Genomic DNA, 16,617 nt, shown 5'->3' on the forward strand with positions numbered 1-16,617 from the left:
TCTCTTGAAAATCTAAATATGAGCAGTTCCCAAAGATGGATTGAGTAGTTGGTAGCCCACTAGTCAGCACCAGTTCTCACTATTTAACAGTCATGTCTGCATGTTGTCTGTCGTGACCAGACGTTCTGTCCGTCACTCGTCGGAGATGAAGTGGACCACGTAGAGCCTGACGTAGCCGTGGTCCCACACATACAGGTGTCTGTCCTTCGGGCTGTAGGAGAGCATCGCCAGCACGCCACCTGGAGACCTCAGGTCAAAGGTCACATTGACCGGCTTCCCCTTCAGCAGGTCGAAAGCGAAAGTGACTCTGGCGTCCTTGGTGTCGGTGACGTACAGGACCCCGCAGGCGATGAAGGCGTTGCCGGCCTTGGTGCGGGGGTAGGTGGTGTTTACGTAGGACGTGACGGAGAAGGTTTTCTGGTCCAGCTGGCCCACCGTGATGCTCTCATCCACACTGGAGGCGAAGATCAGCCATAAGCCGTTCTCGTCTGCCGCCAGTTTGAAGTAGGTTTTGGAGTTGTGGAGCAGGTAGGCCAGGTTGTGGTGCAGAGCGTTGTCTATAGTGAGAGTGTGAAGCCTCTTGGTGAGGAAGTCAAATCTGTGAACAAACAAGAGTTGTTAAAAAGAGGGAATGGAAACGATAGCAAAGCATTCAACCTCGGCTTCACGCCGTCTTTTAGGCTCACCTGGCAATGCTGGAGGTACCGGCGATGTGATAATAGAAGGAACCGTTGTGAACAGTGTGGCCGCAGCCTTGGTAGAACTTTCTAACATCCACATCGCTGCTGCTGTTGTGGAACGAGGTAATGCTTTGATACTCCTTCACCACACGACCTGGGGAAGAGCGAGCAAAAATGTTCACTGCTAACTGCTAAAATGAAGAGCTTATTACAGCTCTTGTAGTCCAACATACATCCAACATCCAACATTACCAGAAAAGTGTTCCGCCACCCAAATTCTCTCATCGTTCAGCCGAGCGGTGTCTTTCATCCACGTGCCGAATGTGCTCTCCATCTTCGTCACATTCCTGGGGTTGATCAGAGACTTAATCAGGCACTCTGAAGGGGAAACAAAATGACACCAAGATGAGATGCTTACGTCTCTGTCACGCATACTGTTCACACTTCTCTCAACACGCACCGTTATTCTTAGCAGGATTCTCGTGGAGTTTCACAGCCTCCTTTGCAGATGAGGTTTCATCATTTGGAATTGCGTGTAAGAGCCCTGTTGGAAAAAAATGTCATGTTACATCACTGGCTGTTCACATAGGGTGTGTGCTTGACACAACACTCTCACCACAGGGACCATTTATTTGCTGTTCTGGAGCTTTTGATCATATCACACCATCTTCCTCAGCTGATGGAGCCGCCCAGTTTTTATGGAATTGTAGTTATTAGATATTCAGATAATGTTTTTGAGCACTTTCAGGACTTTGATGAGAAGTCCTGAAAGTGCTCAAAAAAAGAAACACACTTGTTTGACAAATGGGCAAACTGGTAGATTGTGTGATACGTTCAAAAGCTCCAGAAAAACGACTACATGGTGAGATTAACTAGTGTTTCCCAGGTCACGAATGAACTCAACAGAGGCCTCCTACCCAGGGAATGAGCAGCCTGAAGGTTGGCTCTGTGGTGCCTTGTTCTGGAAGGCCCCTGAGGGCCAGGAGGTCCTGGGGGGCCAGGAGGACCTGGAGGGCCAGGGGGACCTGTACAAAGAGAAGAGGACGATATCTAAACCCTCTGAGTGGTGTCCCAGATCTTTTATTTTTCTTTCATTTTGAAAGATATCTTTGCAAATCTGTACATAATTTTAGTTCAAAAAGTCATGGATGCAAAATGGTTCAAGTGACACAAAGCCATGCGTGTAAAGCTCGACTTGCCCTCAATAATGACGTCATTGGACGGTTGTCCCTTCTCTCCGGGCAGACCAGCCTCTCCTCGCTCTCCTTTTTCACCCGGTTCTCCTTTCTCACCTGACGGAGGAAATCGTGCAAAATAGCTCCAGGATTGCATTCATGAACTCAAAACACTTTGCCCTATATTGTTAAAAGCATGAATAATTCCATTGACTTCCTAGAGCCGTGCCATCCGCTGTGGAGGAGAACAGTGAAGTGAAGTGGGAGAATACTGGGTAGGAGTTTTCCGGTTCAATTAGCGGCGGCCCAAATCCACAGAGACGAATAATATTAGCTGAGAATGTGAGAGAAATGTCTGTGAATCAAATCTGACGTCATCATGACATTAGGAAACTGAGTGTGTTGGTATGTTTTGAATCTTTGTGTGTGTGTGTGTGTGTGTGTGTGCGCACGTGCAAGCGCGCATGATTTTAAGTGGCTGCGTGTGCTTCTTGGTATTTTGGTATCTTTAACCCCGGGTTATACTCAACCCTTTGACTGTTGCATTGTACCCGTAGTTCTTCACTAAAATGGCCAGCGTTGCTCGAGGCATTGATAAGAATAGATGGTGAGTGAAAACAGAAAAGAGTCTCAATTATTCCTTACCTTTTTTTCCTCTTTTCCCATCAGCCCCGGGCAGTCCATTCAGTCCGGGGATGCCATCAGTCCCATTGTGGCCGGGAAGGCCGTCCACACCGGGCAAACCTACGGTAACACAAAAAACACTCCTCACCATGTGTATGAATGGAAAACACATACATTTATATCATTTAAATTTGGATCCAGAAGGAAGAAGTCACTTACCAGGCGGTCCTGGTGGTCCTGCAACAGAAGGTTTTTAAGATGTTAGAGAATAAAAAGGGTCATAGATCGGGTGGTTGTGTTTATCCTCGTTTGAACTCTGCTTCTATTGAGCATTGTGTGAACTGTGACAAAAGAAAGTGATATTTTGTACATGAGTGGGTAGTTCAAAGTGCATGAGTAAGACATACCAGCGATGCAGACTCCCTTGGTGCTGTTGCAAATGTCGATCAACAATTTGATCTGAAGAGAAAGAGAAAATGTCAAAATATTATTCTAATATTGCCAATCAATAAACATTCTCTCTCTCTCTCTCTCTATCTCTCTCTCTCTCTCTCTCTCTATCTCTACCGTTTCCAGTCGGCCTCTACACTTCCTCTGTCCAATAAAAGCAAACAATGCCCCCCCTCCCCATACTAATCCTATATTACATTATAGGATTAGTATCACTGATATAACAAGCATTGTGTTGTTATAGTTGGTCCTGCTAGTTTAACTACTTTAAATGCTATCGTATTTCATAAACTGTCTTCTATGTAGAGCGTCAATCTGCAAACTAACTATAGCTGTCAAACAAATGTTGTGAAGTAAAACATACAATATTTCCCTCTGAAATGTACATGAAGGCTTAAAGGCATGAAACACTCAGGTACATAATAATGTACTTGCGATTGCGTAATAATGCGGGTCCTTAAGGCTCCTATTGTTTCAGAGTGGTGCGTACAGCATTAGTAAACACATTTTCCATTAATCAAATTGCCACAAGCTGGACTTGGAACCTTAAGACTCCCTGATGGTCACAGGGCCCGGGACCCAATTTGGTGATGCAGCATTTAGTCAGCAATGACAAAATAATGTTACTGTTTATTTATAAATCTATTTGCCTGCACTCTCTCACTCTTTCTCTGTCATATAAATATCCACCAGCAGGTATCTCATCTCACCGGGACCATGGAGTAAGTCATCATCATCATCATGTCATCCTGCACGTGTGCTTTGTGGTAACTCTGGCCGTGTCGGTGCTTGTGCTTCATCTCATTCTTCATCTTCTTCTCCGCTTCCTCTCCCACCTCCTGGCTGGCCTCCTGCTGATGGACGTCCTGTCCCTCCTCCTGGTGCATCTCCTGCTGGATCTCCTTCTCCAGCTCTTCACTTCTCTTGTTCCTGGAGTACTGGTACTGATACTGGTTTTGCTGGTGTTCCCCAGCGCTCGCCCTCAGCCCCGCCGCTCCTCTCGGCACCTCCTGGAGGAACTCCACCACCGAGCTCTGCTCCACCTCCGTCAGCTTTGCCTCCGTCTGCTCCAGAAAGGCGCGTTGCTGATTCTGCTGGACCAAGAGCACCAGAAGGCCCACAGAGTTCATCAACGCCACAACACACGTCCCATAGAGCACCAGACGCTGAGGGCGAGTCATGCTGGGGGTCGGGATCCACATGGTTACCACTTCACCTCCTGGTTTCTGAGGGTCGCCCGCCAACTTCAGCATTCACAGCGGGATGAAATTCCAGCACAGCAGTGAATGTAAAAGAACAAGAGTCAAACAGGACAGAAAGAGGTCCTGCCACCAAAAATCAAATCAAACTAAAACCAAACCACTCCAACAGGAAGGAAGTCCTTTGCTGGAATTCAAGGTCCTGTCCAGATTATTTGAAAGCTCCAAAATAGAGTCCAGTCAGCTTCAGTGTGCAACCGGGTGGTCTATCTGAGGGCAGACTGGCAAAGTGCTTGTTGTGTTGTTCACCAAGTGGAGAAGGGGTTGTGTATACGTGTGTGTGTGTGTGTGTGTGTGTGTGTGTGTGTGTGTGTGTGTGTGTGTGTGTGTGTGTGTGTGTGTGTGTGTGTGTGTGCACATGCAAACCAGTAATGTAGGAGTAGGCATTACACAATCTTCTGGGCTTGTCTGGGAAGAAACCCCGGCCTGTTCAGTCACCTGATTTATATTCAGGACAACCCATTCTACTGCAGCGCCGTGGGCAGACTGACATCACACACACACACACACACACACACACACACACACACACACACACACACACACACATGCATATACGCACAAAAGCACTCACATACATAACACATGAAAGCATGCATTACACCAAACAAACTGACTGGTCATTTATGTTTACATACATTTACACATTAATATTATTATTATTAATATTATTCTTACACCAGAACCAATCAAATTGAATGAAAATAAAAAACTTGACATCAAACTGCATTAACATCATTATAGTTTCCATTGAGTTGGTTCATGTCCTCTCCTCCCCGACTCCTGTATCCTCCCTTCATTTCTCCCCCGGCGCTGGGCCTTGTCACATCCTCACAGCTTCCATCCACCAACTGCAACAATGACCCATTTCCATTGCTTTGAACTCGGCCAGAAAAGTGACATTTCACTGAGAAGAGGGGAGAGGGGGGGGGAATCCACTCCAGGCATTTGAAGGACTCTTCACTGTGAAAGGGAGCTGGTTCTGCCTCTTTTGACTTCAGTGTAAGTGTATCACCTCAGTAATGACTTCGGTAACAATACTTTTTCTTTCAATAAGTCAGTTAATATGCCTCTCTGCTGACATGGAGCAGCGCCAGATATATAGCTGACCTACTTGCTTTTGCAGCCATATTATGCCTTATGTTACTTTTACACACACACACACACACACACACACACACACACACACACACAGGAAGAGAGAGAGAGTATATGCAACATTACTGTTAGATTCAGGTCCTGGGCTGACCGGGTCTGTAGCGTGTAAACTCCTGCCTGAGGCTGTAGGTCACTGACAGCCAGTTGTTGGACAGCTTGTATCGCTCCAGCAGATGTGTAGACGTGCACGCAGATACAATCTTAAGAGAACTGAGGTTGTTCCTTTGTTGCCTCTTGTTCACGCCGCCCTGTGCTCGACCAGTTAGTTGAGACTGGGAACAAAAAGGAAGAGGAACACAACCGCTGCTTCTTGCATGGATATCTGCATCGTGAATATGTAATATTCCAACACTGTAATGAAATGATTGAGGTAAAGTGAGGTTCTATTAAAATGAACCCTGAGGTGCAAATATGTCGGCGTGCCCACAGATTCTGCCTCTCATTGATCTTTTGTGGTTGTGTCTCCTCCTTCCTGAGGAGCAGCTGCTGGATGAGGCGGCCTTATCTCTCTTCTTTGCACCAGGCTGAGAGGTCCATGTCCGTCCTGCTGCTGTAGGCCAAGGACAGCCGTGTCTTCCTTCAAACTTCATCCTCCCACCCACCTCTTTTCTCCGTCCAAGAAACTTGGAATCTTTTTTTGTTCGTCTTAACACTTTCATCACTGTCAATAATAAAACAGATTAATTTACACTAAATCAGTAAAGTGGCACACTCAAAAAAAAATCAAAGAAAGCCAATGAATGTAGCTTGAACTTACTTAGATTGAACACCATGCAGTGTCTTGTGAGAGAGGTGGTATATCTTCAACTTTGCCCCTTTAAATCTGAATTGTGAGATCAGTTCTTCGCTGGTGTTCAGTCAGGTCACATAAAATAAAGCTTATAGTCTGAGTTCACCTCCACACGCTTTTGCTGCGTGTCGTACCTCAAAGAGGAATAATTCAATTCAGACATGATACATGTCGTGACATTTAACCACTTTCCTTCAGCTTTCTGTCAATCTCGTTTGTTCACTTCTGAACAACTCCTTACACATGTGCTGGAGACAAAGATGTGGTTGACCACAACACAGAGCACAGAGACAAGGTTACATTAACTTCTGCTTTGCCTCTGCTTAATCATGCGGAACAATCTAGGTCCAAGCCATCGTACAGGCCATCGTTATCGAGGCAGGGCCTCAGCACACAGTCGGCCATTTGAACTATACGCATTCTTGGACTCCAATGTGGGCGGTGAGTGAATTGACAGAGTCCTTTATACAGAATGAGAACACGGAACAAAGGCTGAAGCCAAACAGAATTTGGCTTTGGTTACAAATTGCGAAATGAAATAAAATAAAAATATGCAACCACTTGCTTAAAATGAAGTAGAGGTTTGTAAACATAGTTCTCAGAGTTCCTAGTTCATAGAAAGCAATAAAAAGATATTAGTAAATGAATACGTTTAACAAACAGTAAATATGAGACTTTTAATATACTGTACATACAATATATATATAAAGTATTCTTTAAATGTCTTTTTTAAAAGCGCTTCATCTAGTCTCTGATTAAATTGTATAAGTTAGAACATGTTGTGTAAGATATGTTAAGAAAGGCACAGATGAGTCCTACACAAATAAGAGTCACGATAAAGATAAGTATGTAGTGGTGTCAGCACATTAGACAATATTTAAAAAAATACTAATAGCATAAATCTGAGCCTAAAAGAAAGTCATATTTAATGGTCTTTGGTATAAAAAAATATAGTAAATGACTTTAAGTTTTAATTATAGAAAAATCAACTGCATTTTAAATCCCCCCCTTTTGAGACAGAAGAGCTGCTACAGAACTAGTGTTCTGATCATCTCATAATAGTCAGTGTATAGATTTTGCTTTCATAACTTCATCATGTTGCAGTGAATCTAAAGATCCGGTTTGATGCCTCACAGCTCTGCTTCTCCATCTACTGGTGGTCTGATGGAGGAATCTGAGAGTAATCACAAATACTGTAAATTATAAAGAAAAGACTAGAAGTATAAAGACTGTAAAACATCACTGAATATAAAAATCTTCTCCTTCTTCTTCCTTTTATAGAGGACATGAAAGAAAACTGAAGTATGTACGTTTATCTAAAAAACAGAGAATTCTATTTTTGCAAAACAGATAAAGCTGTAATAATAATATCAACAATAACACAGATTCTTACTTGATCTCAGGCCAGCTGCTGTTTTGTAGGATCTCCAGTCAGATCCTTTTGATCTTTAAAGGGGGAGCAAAACTTGCTTCTCATCACCAAAATGTCAAATACGACCCATGAACCCGCTGGATTGGACTCCACACCACATACCCACCAAACTGCGTCCCGTACGCTCAAGGACACAGGCACAAATCCAACGCCTCAAGGTTACGAGTGTATTGTTTACCATTTTCCTCCACTGTTGTGGCTTTTGCATTACCCTGACCTGGCTTGCAACCAGCTCAGACTGCATATAAAGAGGAAGCCCAGATTGCTGAAGCAGTTCTCATCACTCGGTTCCAAACGTTGGGTTTCTGCAGTTGCACTTGTTTTATGCAAACCAGCCTTTTTATGGATCTGATCTCTGCCTGTGAACGGACGATGACTCCTGTAGGTTTGGACACCATAGTGGCAGGCCTGGTCTCCATGTCCCCGAACGCCACCGCAGTGGGATCGCCGGGCATCTCAGTGGCAACCAGAACCTTAATCCTACTTGTCTGTCTGCTGCTGGCTGCATGGAAGCACACAGACAAGAAAGCTGCACCGGGTAGGTTCGATGGGTTTGACACTATTTTCTTTGTGCTGGTGTCAATTCTGTTACTGTTGTAAACTCATCACTGAATTTCATATAAGCTGAAAACTGCACTTATTGTCATTTATAGGTCCTTGTTTCTGTCTGGGCTTGGGCCCACTTCTGTCATATGTGAGATTCATCTGGACTGGTATAGGCACAGCCAGCAACTACTACAACAACAAGTACGGAGACATTGTCAGAGTCTGGATCGACGGAGAGGAGACCCTCATAATCAGCAGGTTGGTTTTAGCTCCGTTAATGCTGATATATAAAGTTACCTCACGATCAATCCGAGTGTAAACTGACAATCTGTTTCCGTTTTTTTTTATTTTTGTAGGTCATCAGCGGTGCACCATGTACTGAAGAATGGACATTATACTTCACGTTTTGGAAGCAAGCAAGGACTCAGCTGCATCGGCATGAACGAGAGAGGCATCATATTTAACAACAACGTAACTCTGTGGAAAAAGATACGCACCTACTACACCAAAGGTACCATTCTAACCTTTAGTCAGCCCTGCAGACTAACTGATTGGTACAGTGATTCCAGATACAAAAATATTTGATTTGACCTCAAGTCACAAAATCTTTGATTTTCCGTATCAGCCCTGACAGGTCCGGGCTTGCAGCAGACAGTGGAGGTTAGCGTCTCCTCCACGCAGACTCACCTGGACGACCTGGACAGTTTGGGTCATGTGGATGTTCTCAGTTTGCTGCGCTGCACCGTGGTCGACATCTCCAACAGACTCTTTCTGGGTGTCCCTGTCAACGGTCAGTAGGCATTCATTCATCTCCTGATTCATGTTATCATGCAAGTTGACAAAATTCAGAAATGTCACGACCTGGGTCAGCTATATTGAGTGTTTTTGATTCCTTTGTGTCTAGAAAAAGAGCTGCTGCTGACGATTCAGAAATATTTTGACACGTGGCAGACTGTGCTAATCAAACCAGACGTTTACTTCAAATTTGACTGGATTCACCAAAGGCACAAGGCAGCAGCGTGAGTCACTCTGTCCCTCTGTGATTCATATGAGCGCGCTTCTTCGTTTGACTTGATTTTTCATTATGTTATACGTCTGTCGTTTCACAGCCAGGAGCTGCAAGACGCCATAGAGAGCCTCGTGGAGCAGAAGAGGAGAGATCTGGAGCAGGCGGATAAACTAGACAACATCAACTTCACCGCAGAGCTCATATTTGCACAGGTCAGTCTGAAAAATTGGTCCGTTGCCATTTAGTGTTTTTTTTAAAAAGAAAAGTCTACCCTCCTTTTGTCCTCTTTCAAACATTCAGCACTTCCACCAACCTATATGTCAGAAGTCCTCCAATGGTGAAGTGATTGGGGTAAAGTATTGACATTTTCTTGTGTGTTTTCAGAACCATGGCGAACTGTCTGCGGAGAACGTGAAGCAGTGTGTGTTGGAGATGGTGATCGCAGCACCAGACACTCTGTCCATCAGCCTCTTCTTCATGCTGCTGCTCCTCAAACAGAATCCAGATGTGGAGTTTAAGCTGCTCCATGAGATAGACACTGTTGTAGGTAAGGAGCTGGGAGACTGGTTACATATTGTAGGGATTGGGAGCCGTCTGCCAGTGCTATAGATGTGGTAAGCGTTTAAGCGTGACGACATCTCACTTACGTTGTTTTGCCACAGGTGAGAGACCGCTCCAGAACGGGGACCTTCAGAGGCTACAGGTGCTGGAGAGCTTCATCAACGAAGGCTTGCGCTTCCACCCTGTGGTGGACTTCACCATGCGTCGAGCCCTGGCTGACGACGTCATAGATGGCTATAGGGTACCGAAGGGCACAAACATCATCCTGAACACTGGCCGTATGCACAGGACAGAGTTTTTCGTCAAACCCAATGAATTCAGTCTGGAAAACTTTGAGAGAAATGTAAGTAGATGCATATTTTTTTCGGGCAAATTGAGGTTTTATCTGCAACTCTGGGAGTCAAAACAGTCAGATAAGATAACATGAATAAATCAACTCTTAAAGACCCTGAAAGCCTGTTTTTTCATTCAGCTTATCATTATGAGCAATGGATCCTCAGCGTACACACAATTATCTGCCCAAGTTTGCATTTTTTTTGGATATATGATATTTTAGATTTATGCATTTCTATTTTTCTTCCTTTCTTTTTTCAGTGGTTTGAGTTGGGAGGGAAAAACTATTATGTCACGTACTTCTGTGCACCAAGCAGGATTTACCAACATTTGTAACAGAATCTGACGACACTTGTGGCTTGTTTGTTTGTATTACAACTGTCAGATAAATCAGATCAAGCCGCATCCACACCCAAAGTCCCTATGGGCTTTCAGAGTCAAACTTTTTATGAATAAATCCAAAGGGTGTTCTCTTCTTTAGGTCATAAATATGTATGTTATTGACATATACTTTGATTTTTAAACCAAGTGTTCAGGTGTTTCAACTACCTCGCTCATCTGTCCTCCCTCAGGCTCCCCGCCGGTACTTCCAGCCGTTCGGTTCGGGCCCTCGCGCCTGTGTTGGCAAGCACATTGCCATGGTAATGATGAAATCCATCCTGGTGACGCTGCTCTCCCAGTACTCTGTTTGCCCCCATGAGGGCTTGACCCTAGACTGCCTCCCACAGACCAACAACCTCTCCCAGCAGCCTGTTGAGCATCAGCAGGAGGCCGAACATCTCAGCATGAGATTCTTACCCAGACAGAGAGGAAGCTGGAAAACACTCTGAGACTCTGACCTTTAGTTGTACCCACACATTTAAATCTCCATAACATTTATATTATGACTGTACAGAGCTATGCTATATATTTGGTATATATATATATAAGTAAGTATTACAAATTGTGTTTCTACTTGAACTTTTATGTATGTTGTGATCTGTAAGTTTAGACATGCTAATACTGAAGTAAATGTAAATTATTGTGCCAATATTATGTGATGTTGTCTTCTTTTTTATGTGATTATATATATGCACAATATAAATCCTACATGCTGTACATATAGTATACAGACATCTTTACATGCACATACTGCAAATAATCATCCAGTCCATGTATACCATGTTAAGTATTCATTTATCTTTTTTGCGCTGTACAGAACACTTGACTTGTATTTAGATGTTTTATGTTTTATTCTATTGTTGCTCTTTATATAAAGGCCTATTTATGTAATATGCATGTGAACACCTATTATTTTCTTCACTACTTGTGTACATAACAGTCCTGTCTTTTCTTTGTCTTTCTTTGTTTATCTTTGTTGTCCTTGTTCTTGATTGTTATTCTATTTCTGTGTAAGTACATTAAAACACAAAGCCAAATTCCCTGTACGGGCACGCATACTTGGCAAATAAATTTGATTCTGATTCTGAAAAGAGAATTTCTAAAATTGTGTACATTATTAAAAGTAAACTCCATCCATCGCTTTCATTTTCTTTTTGTATTTGCACATATTTATCAGGAGAGGGCGCTATAAGACACAACACGACGATCTAAATGCGCCCCAGTCTAAAAACAGCAACCGACGTATTCATTATGTTCAATTGCTCTGCCTCTGGGCAAACGTGGCAATACGTTTCACAGACAGATGTTTCAATTTGTATTGGTTCCACTCTCTGAACACCAGCAACACCCACACATGCAAACATGTTAGTTTGATTGTGTGAAGAGAAACAGAGATGGAGGTTCTTCAAGAAGAAATAGGAGAAAATATACATGTAGATAAGTTTATTCAACTGTTCCTCCAGAGATGTCAACCAACAGCTGTCAGTGATGCAAGAGAGTGAAACATCTCCTGGGAGCTGCGTGTGCTGATTACAGTGAGATGAGGAGAATATGTCAGAAAAACACACCCACACACACATACACACACACACACACACATAAGTGCTTGGTATGCTAACCTACATCTGCAACAGAGTAACACACCATTTCATCCACTCATTAAAGTGTACCTGCTGTATGTGTGTGAACTGTAAGCGAATGTGTGTGTGTGTGTGTGTGTGTGTGTGTGTGTGTGTGTGTGTGTCACAGGCTGTTCCTTGCAGGTGTTCTGGGAATCACTATATGTTCTCATTAACCTTGGTCTCGTTCCATCAGGATGCAAATCATCTCATGTACACGGCTCTGACTGTTAGATGCATCTTGTAAATTTACCAGGAAAAACAATCATCTTCAGAATGATCTTCATCATCTCTGTTAAACTTGATACTATTGAGAGCCAAACAAGTGGTGGTCCAAGTTATAAATTCATAGAAGCACCATGTATCAGTTTAAGTGACACTTCCAACAACATCTGTCATATTTGTTAACACTTACTAGTGTACAGTAGCTTCAGGGTGAAAAGATGCCTTAATTATCACTTCCTCATGTTACGGCCTAATACTGTCGATTTCAATCACCATCAATATCTATCTATCTATCTATCTATCTATCTGTCTATCTATCTATCTATCTGTCTGTCTGTCTGTCTGTCTGTCTGTCTGTCTGTCTGTCTGTCTGTCTATCTATCTATCGATCTACATGCTAATGCTAGCATGCTAACAGGCTGATGTTTAGCAGGTACAATGTTTACCATGTTCCCCATCTTAGTTTAGCGTGTTAGCATGCTAATTGGCACTAAACACAAAGGCTGTAGAGAACGCCTTTAGTTTTGCAGTTATTTGGTCATAAAAGTCCTGGAATTTAAATTAAAACTTGGACTTGATGGAAAGTCCACCAAAGTTATTACAATTCATCTCAAGGGGAGTAATGTCTGTGGGAAATGACATGGCAAAACATCCAATAGTTGTTGAGACATTTAACTAAAAAAAAAAAATGTCTCTTCAGTAAATTTATTAATTTTAAGAAAAAAAAAAGGAAATTCAGGCAGCTTCAGCTGCGTAGTGGAGAAATTTAGCAGAGCTCCAGGATACAGTTTAGGCTACATTCTGTGTTAATATGATTCCTCGGGCCACCAAATTGTGGGATATCGGGCATCTGCTAAATAGATCTGTGGTAACTTTCACTTCAAGTCTACCACTGAGGACTGTGGTGTGTGTGCATGTGTCTGTCTCTGTGCGTGTGTGTGTGTGTGTGTGTGTGTCAGTTTAGGAAATATTTCAAAAAGGGAATTGAATAATACTTGTGGTTTCAAACTGTGTCAGCATTGCCTGCTTCTGGCAGAAAGATCTCCTGTGTGTCTGTCACAGCGAGTGCAGTTTCATCATGCCAGTGTCTTTGAAAGTTTTAAAAAACGTACTACTCTAAGGTAGGGCCCCTCAAATGATGCACATGCAATATTAATATTGCAAATCTACAAAACAGCACTGCATTTTAATTGGACCATCAAGGGATGGCACTCTACGGTGTTATGGTATCGTAACAGCTTGCCTCGCAGAATCTGATGAACTTCCCCGACATATTCAGTCTGTTCCTCCTCTTGAGGAGGTCCACGGTTCTTCATTTGTGGCTTTTTGTTGGTCACGTGACGTACATTTTCCCTCTCGTTCTATTTATTTCTATTCTTCCATGACAGATGTATTGTGCCAGGATGCCAGACAGCTTTTAAAATAACCGAGACGTGAGGGCCTTGAGCAAAAAGTTCAGACTGTCCTGTTCCGTGCTCTGATTGACAATCTGATTGATTTCATGCTGTTTACCGCCCACAAACACAAACACACACTCACACACACACACACACACACACACACACACACACACACACACACATTATGTTGTGCTGAAATTCTCAAATGCCAGTGGCCATGTTGTCTCTCTGTTTCAGTTCCCTGCTGGATTACTGCTTCATCAAAAGAGAGCCTTGGTTGCCATGGAAACATCTACCAGCAATGCACTCATCTCTCGACGTTGTCTTTACATCGTCGGTACCTCCTACAGGTAGCAGGGTTTTTCCGTGCTGCTGCGGCGAGACATTTGCTAGTTTTAATGTTTCTGTTTATGCTCACGTAAACTGCATGTTTTCAGAGCTTCCAATAGTCGTAGTAATCGAATCACGATAATGGAAACGGGAAGTGAATCTCCCTCATCAGGCCGGTCTGTCGGAATAAGCCCAGACTGGAGGGCTCTGTGCCAGTAAAGGCACCGGATCACAGGGGGAACTCTCACTTTCACGGCCTTCTGATGCGGCCCCGCTTTGCAAAGTCAGCTCATTTGTTTCTGATTGAGCATCAGAGGGGAGCGGTGGCTCTCATCATGACAGGAAGCGCTTCTTCTTCTTTTGGTCCTCCTTTTCTGCCCGCTTTCAACATAAGCCAGCCTGAATGTTTCGGTTGGAGGCTGCTAAGTCTTTGCACAGCTGTAAGTCTTTATATCTATGCTGTTGTTTCTCTGTTCTCTGCCCATCCGTTTGTCTGTTTGCAACAGTTTGTGTTTGACTGGAATTAAAAACATTTCCAAATGTCCATTACAAGAGGCTTTACTTTACAATTTGAAAACACTATTTTTACATTTGATTCTACTTCTACACTTAATACTACTTTATACTTCTACTTGACTTTTGTTACTTTATAGTTGAGTTGTTGGAGTATGCCCTCAGCCCACACAGAGTTAAGACACTAAAGATAGTAATGCTGTGGTGAAGCATTTGACATTAAATAACATATAACTTAACAAATACAACATTACATTGCAAACAAAAAACTTTGTTTCCTCCCCCAGGCTCTACTAACAAAAGTACAGCCATACCACACTGCATACTTTCTACTTCTTCTACACTTCTACTTCGTGCACGGACCATTTCAGAGGGAAATATTATATTTTTATTCCTCCACATCTATTTAATATTCATACTTACTGGAAAAGGAGACTAATAACTTTATTGAATATGTAATAGGTTAAACTAAATGGAGCTCTGCTTTCCTCCCACCGTCCATTTCATATTCATATTCTTCTGCTTCTTATTATATAATAATTATAAGTATTATTATTATTGTATTATTGTTGCTATTGTTGTTATTACAACACGCTAAATTGGGCAGTTCTGGCTAACAACTACTACTTTTGATGTTGAAGTATTTTACTGATAATATTTATGTACCTATACTTTATGTATTCTTACATCGTGCCACTGGATGTGACTTCTTCTTTCAGCAGTGGTCATTGTCTCCTATTAGTGTAGTGTGGTTGCTTTGTCCTATCACGCAGCGGTACACAGTCGATTTGACAGTGGCTTGTAGTTATACAAGCAAATGACGCACAAACGAAATGGCCCCACATCACAAAGGGCACATCTATTGAGGCCCTGATGATGTTGATTATGTCAGTAACTGAATTACTGAGGCTCAGACAAAAGTCAAAGACTCGCATGCACTGCGCTCAAGAATAAGTTCTGTTAACTTTTGATTCACTTTCATGCACGGTATGAGAAATAAACGGCTCTACTGCTATACGATCAAAGCAGGTCAGCTTGTTGTGTGATTACGGGCATATCCATTTTGTCACTGCAATATTGCAGAAGAGAGTACACATGTGAATATGCACAGTGTCAAAGATAAGTGAGCCTCGGGCAGTGGGCAGGCAGGCTGATGCCATCTGGTGCCCAGTGTTCAAGCTGTGCAACAGTCAGCTCCACACCTGGGATGGTATCGCCTGGAACTGTTGTTGGACCACCGACTGCACACCCACCTGCCCCCACACTACAGCTTTATGTTGTCTAACAGACTGCAGGCTAAAGGTAATACAAGTTGATTAAAAGAGAGAGAGAGAGAGAGAGAGAGAGAGAGAGAGAGAGAGAGAGAGAGAGAGAGAGAGAGAGAGAGAGATATTTGTTGCTAGTGAGAGTTCCAGTGAAACATTAACTCAAAACACAAGTGCCTCGCTGCTCTCTGGTGGGTGGAGAAACTGTTATATCGTCTATTACAGTAAATACCTCTCTGCGTGGTTGTTGAATGTGTAAAATGGTGAGTCAACAAAGAATGTGTTGTCGTTTGAGTTGCCAAAACCTGACATTGATTGGTCAAAATCAAATGCAGCTGTGCTAGAAATACCGAGAGACACTTCCTGAACACTTTGTTTGTCTTCATTTGGAGTCGTGTCTCTGGTCAACCTATGGAGGAACTGTAGGTCCAATATTTCCTCTGATTTCAGTTCTGTATGCTTATTGTGAATCATTTACTATGGAAAGAAGAAATGCAAAGTTTCCATTATAAGTCATACGTTTTATTTTAGTTGACCAAAGTTTCTATATTGGGCCTCCGACCATTGTCTTCCATTCTTAAGACATAAATCTGATCAATTTACAGTCTCATAAAGTCAATCAAGTTATATATTTGTTGAAAGGAAATGCCTTTAAAAACAGCAAGTGTCCTGAAAACTGTCTTTAGTCAAGGACACACTGACACAGAGTTGGCATTCATAAGCTAAGTAAACAAAAAAACAAAACTCTGCTGTTTGTTGACCGAATATGAAATGCTGGAGCATCCTTAAACATCTAGTAGCAAGTCTCTGCAACGAATGGAAACAAATATATTTGCGTGGGAAAGAACAGCAATCTAAATATACACT

The 16,617-nt window shown here is 42.7% G+C and overlaps 2 protein-coding genes across 2 annotated transcripts; one reads left to right on the forward strand and one right to left on the reverse strand.

Moving 5' to 3' along the window:
• Nucleotides 1-132: 132 nt before the first annotated feature.
• gldn (gliomedin) lies at nt 133-4,182 on the reverse strand. The gene is made up of 10 exons (XM_076077942.1): nt 3,640-4,182; nt 2,887-2,938; nt 2,699-2,716; nt 2,501-2,599; nt 1,871-1,972; nt 1,598-1,705; nt 1,141-1,224; nt 933-1,058; nt 687-834; nt 133-598 (listed from the first exon to the last, which is right to left on the reverse strand). Exons 1-10 carry the CDS (start codon nt 4,180-4,182, stop codon nt 133-135), a joined length of 1,746 nt encoding a protein of 581 aa, XP_075934057.1.
• Nucleotides 4,183-7,910: 3,728 nt separating this feature from the next.
• Nucleotides 7,911-14,311, forward strand: cyp19a1a (cytochrome P450, family 19, subfamily A, polypeptide 1a). Its single transcript, XM_076077943.1, has 10 exons — nt 7,911-8,106; nt 8,222-8,372; nt 8,471-8,625; nt 8,740-8,904; nt 9,019-9,133; nt 9,224-9,335; nt 9,508-9,670; nt 9,786-10,027; nt 10,590-10,825; nt 14,278-14,311. The coding sequence occupies exons 1-10, from the start codon at nt 7,911-7,913 to the stop codon at nt 14,309-14,311; spliced, it is 1,569 nt and encodes a 522-aa protein (XP_075934058.1).
• Nucleotides 14,312-16,617: the final 2,306 nt, after the last annotated feature.

This window comes from Anarhichas minor, unplaced genomic scaffold (genome assembly GCF_050575085.1).
Source record: "Anarhichas minor isolate MPS153535 unplaced genomic scaffold, ASM5057508v1 ptg000062l, whole genome shotgun sequence".
NCBI classification, from domain to species: domain Eukaryota; kingdom Metazoa; phylum Chordata; class Actinopteri; order Perciformes; family Anarhichadidae; genus Anarhichas; species Anarhichas minor.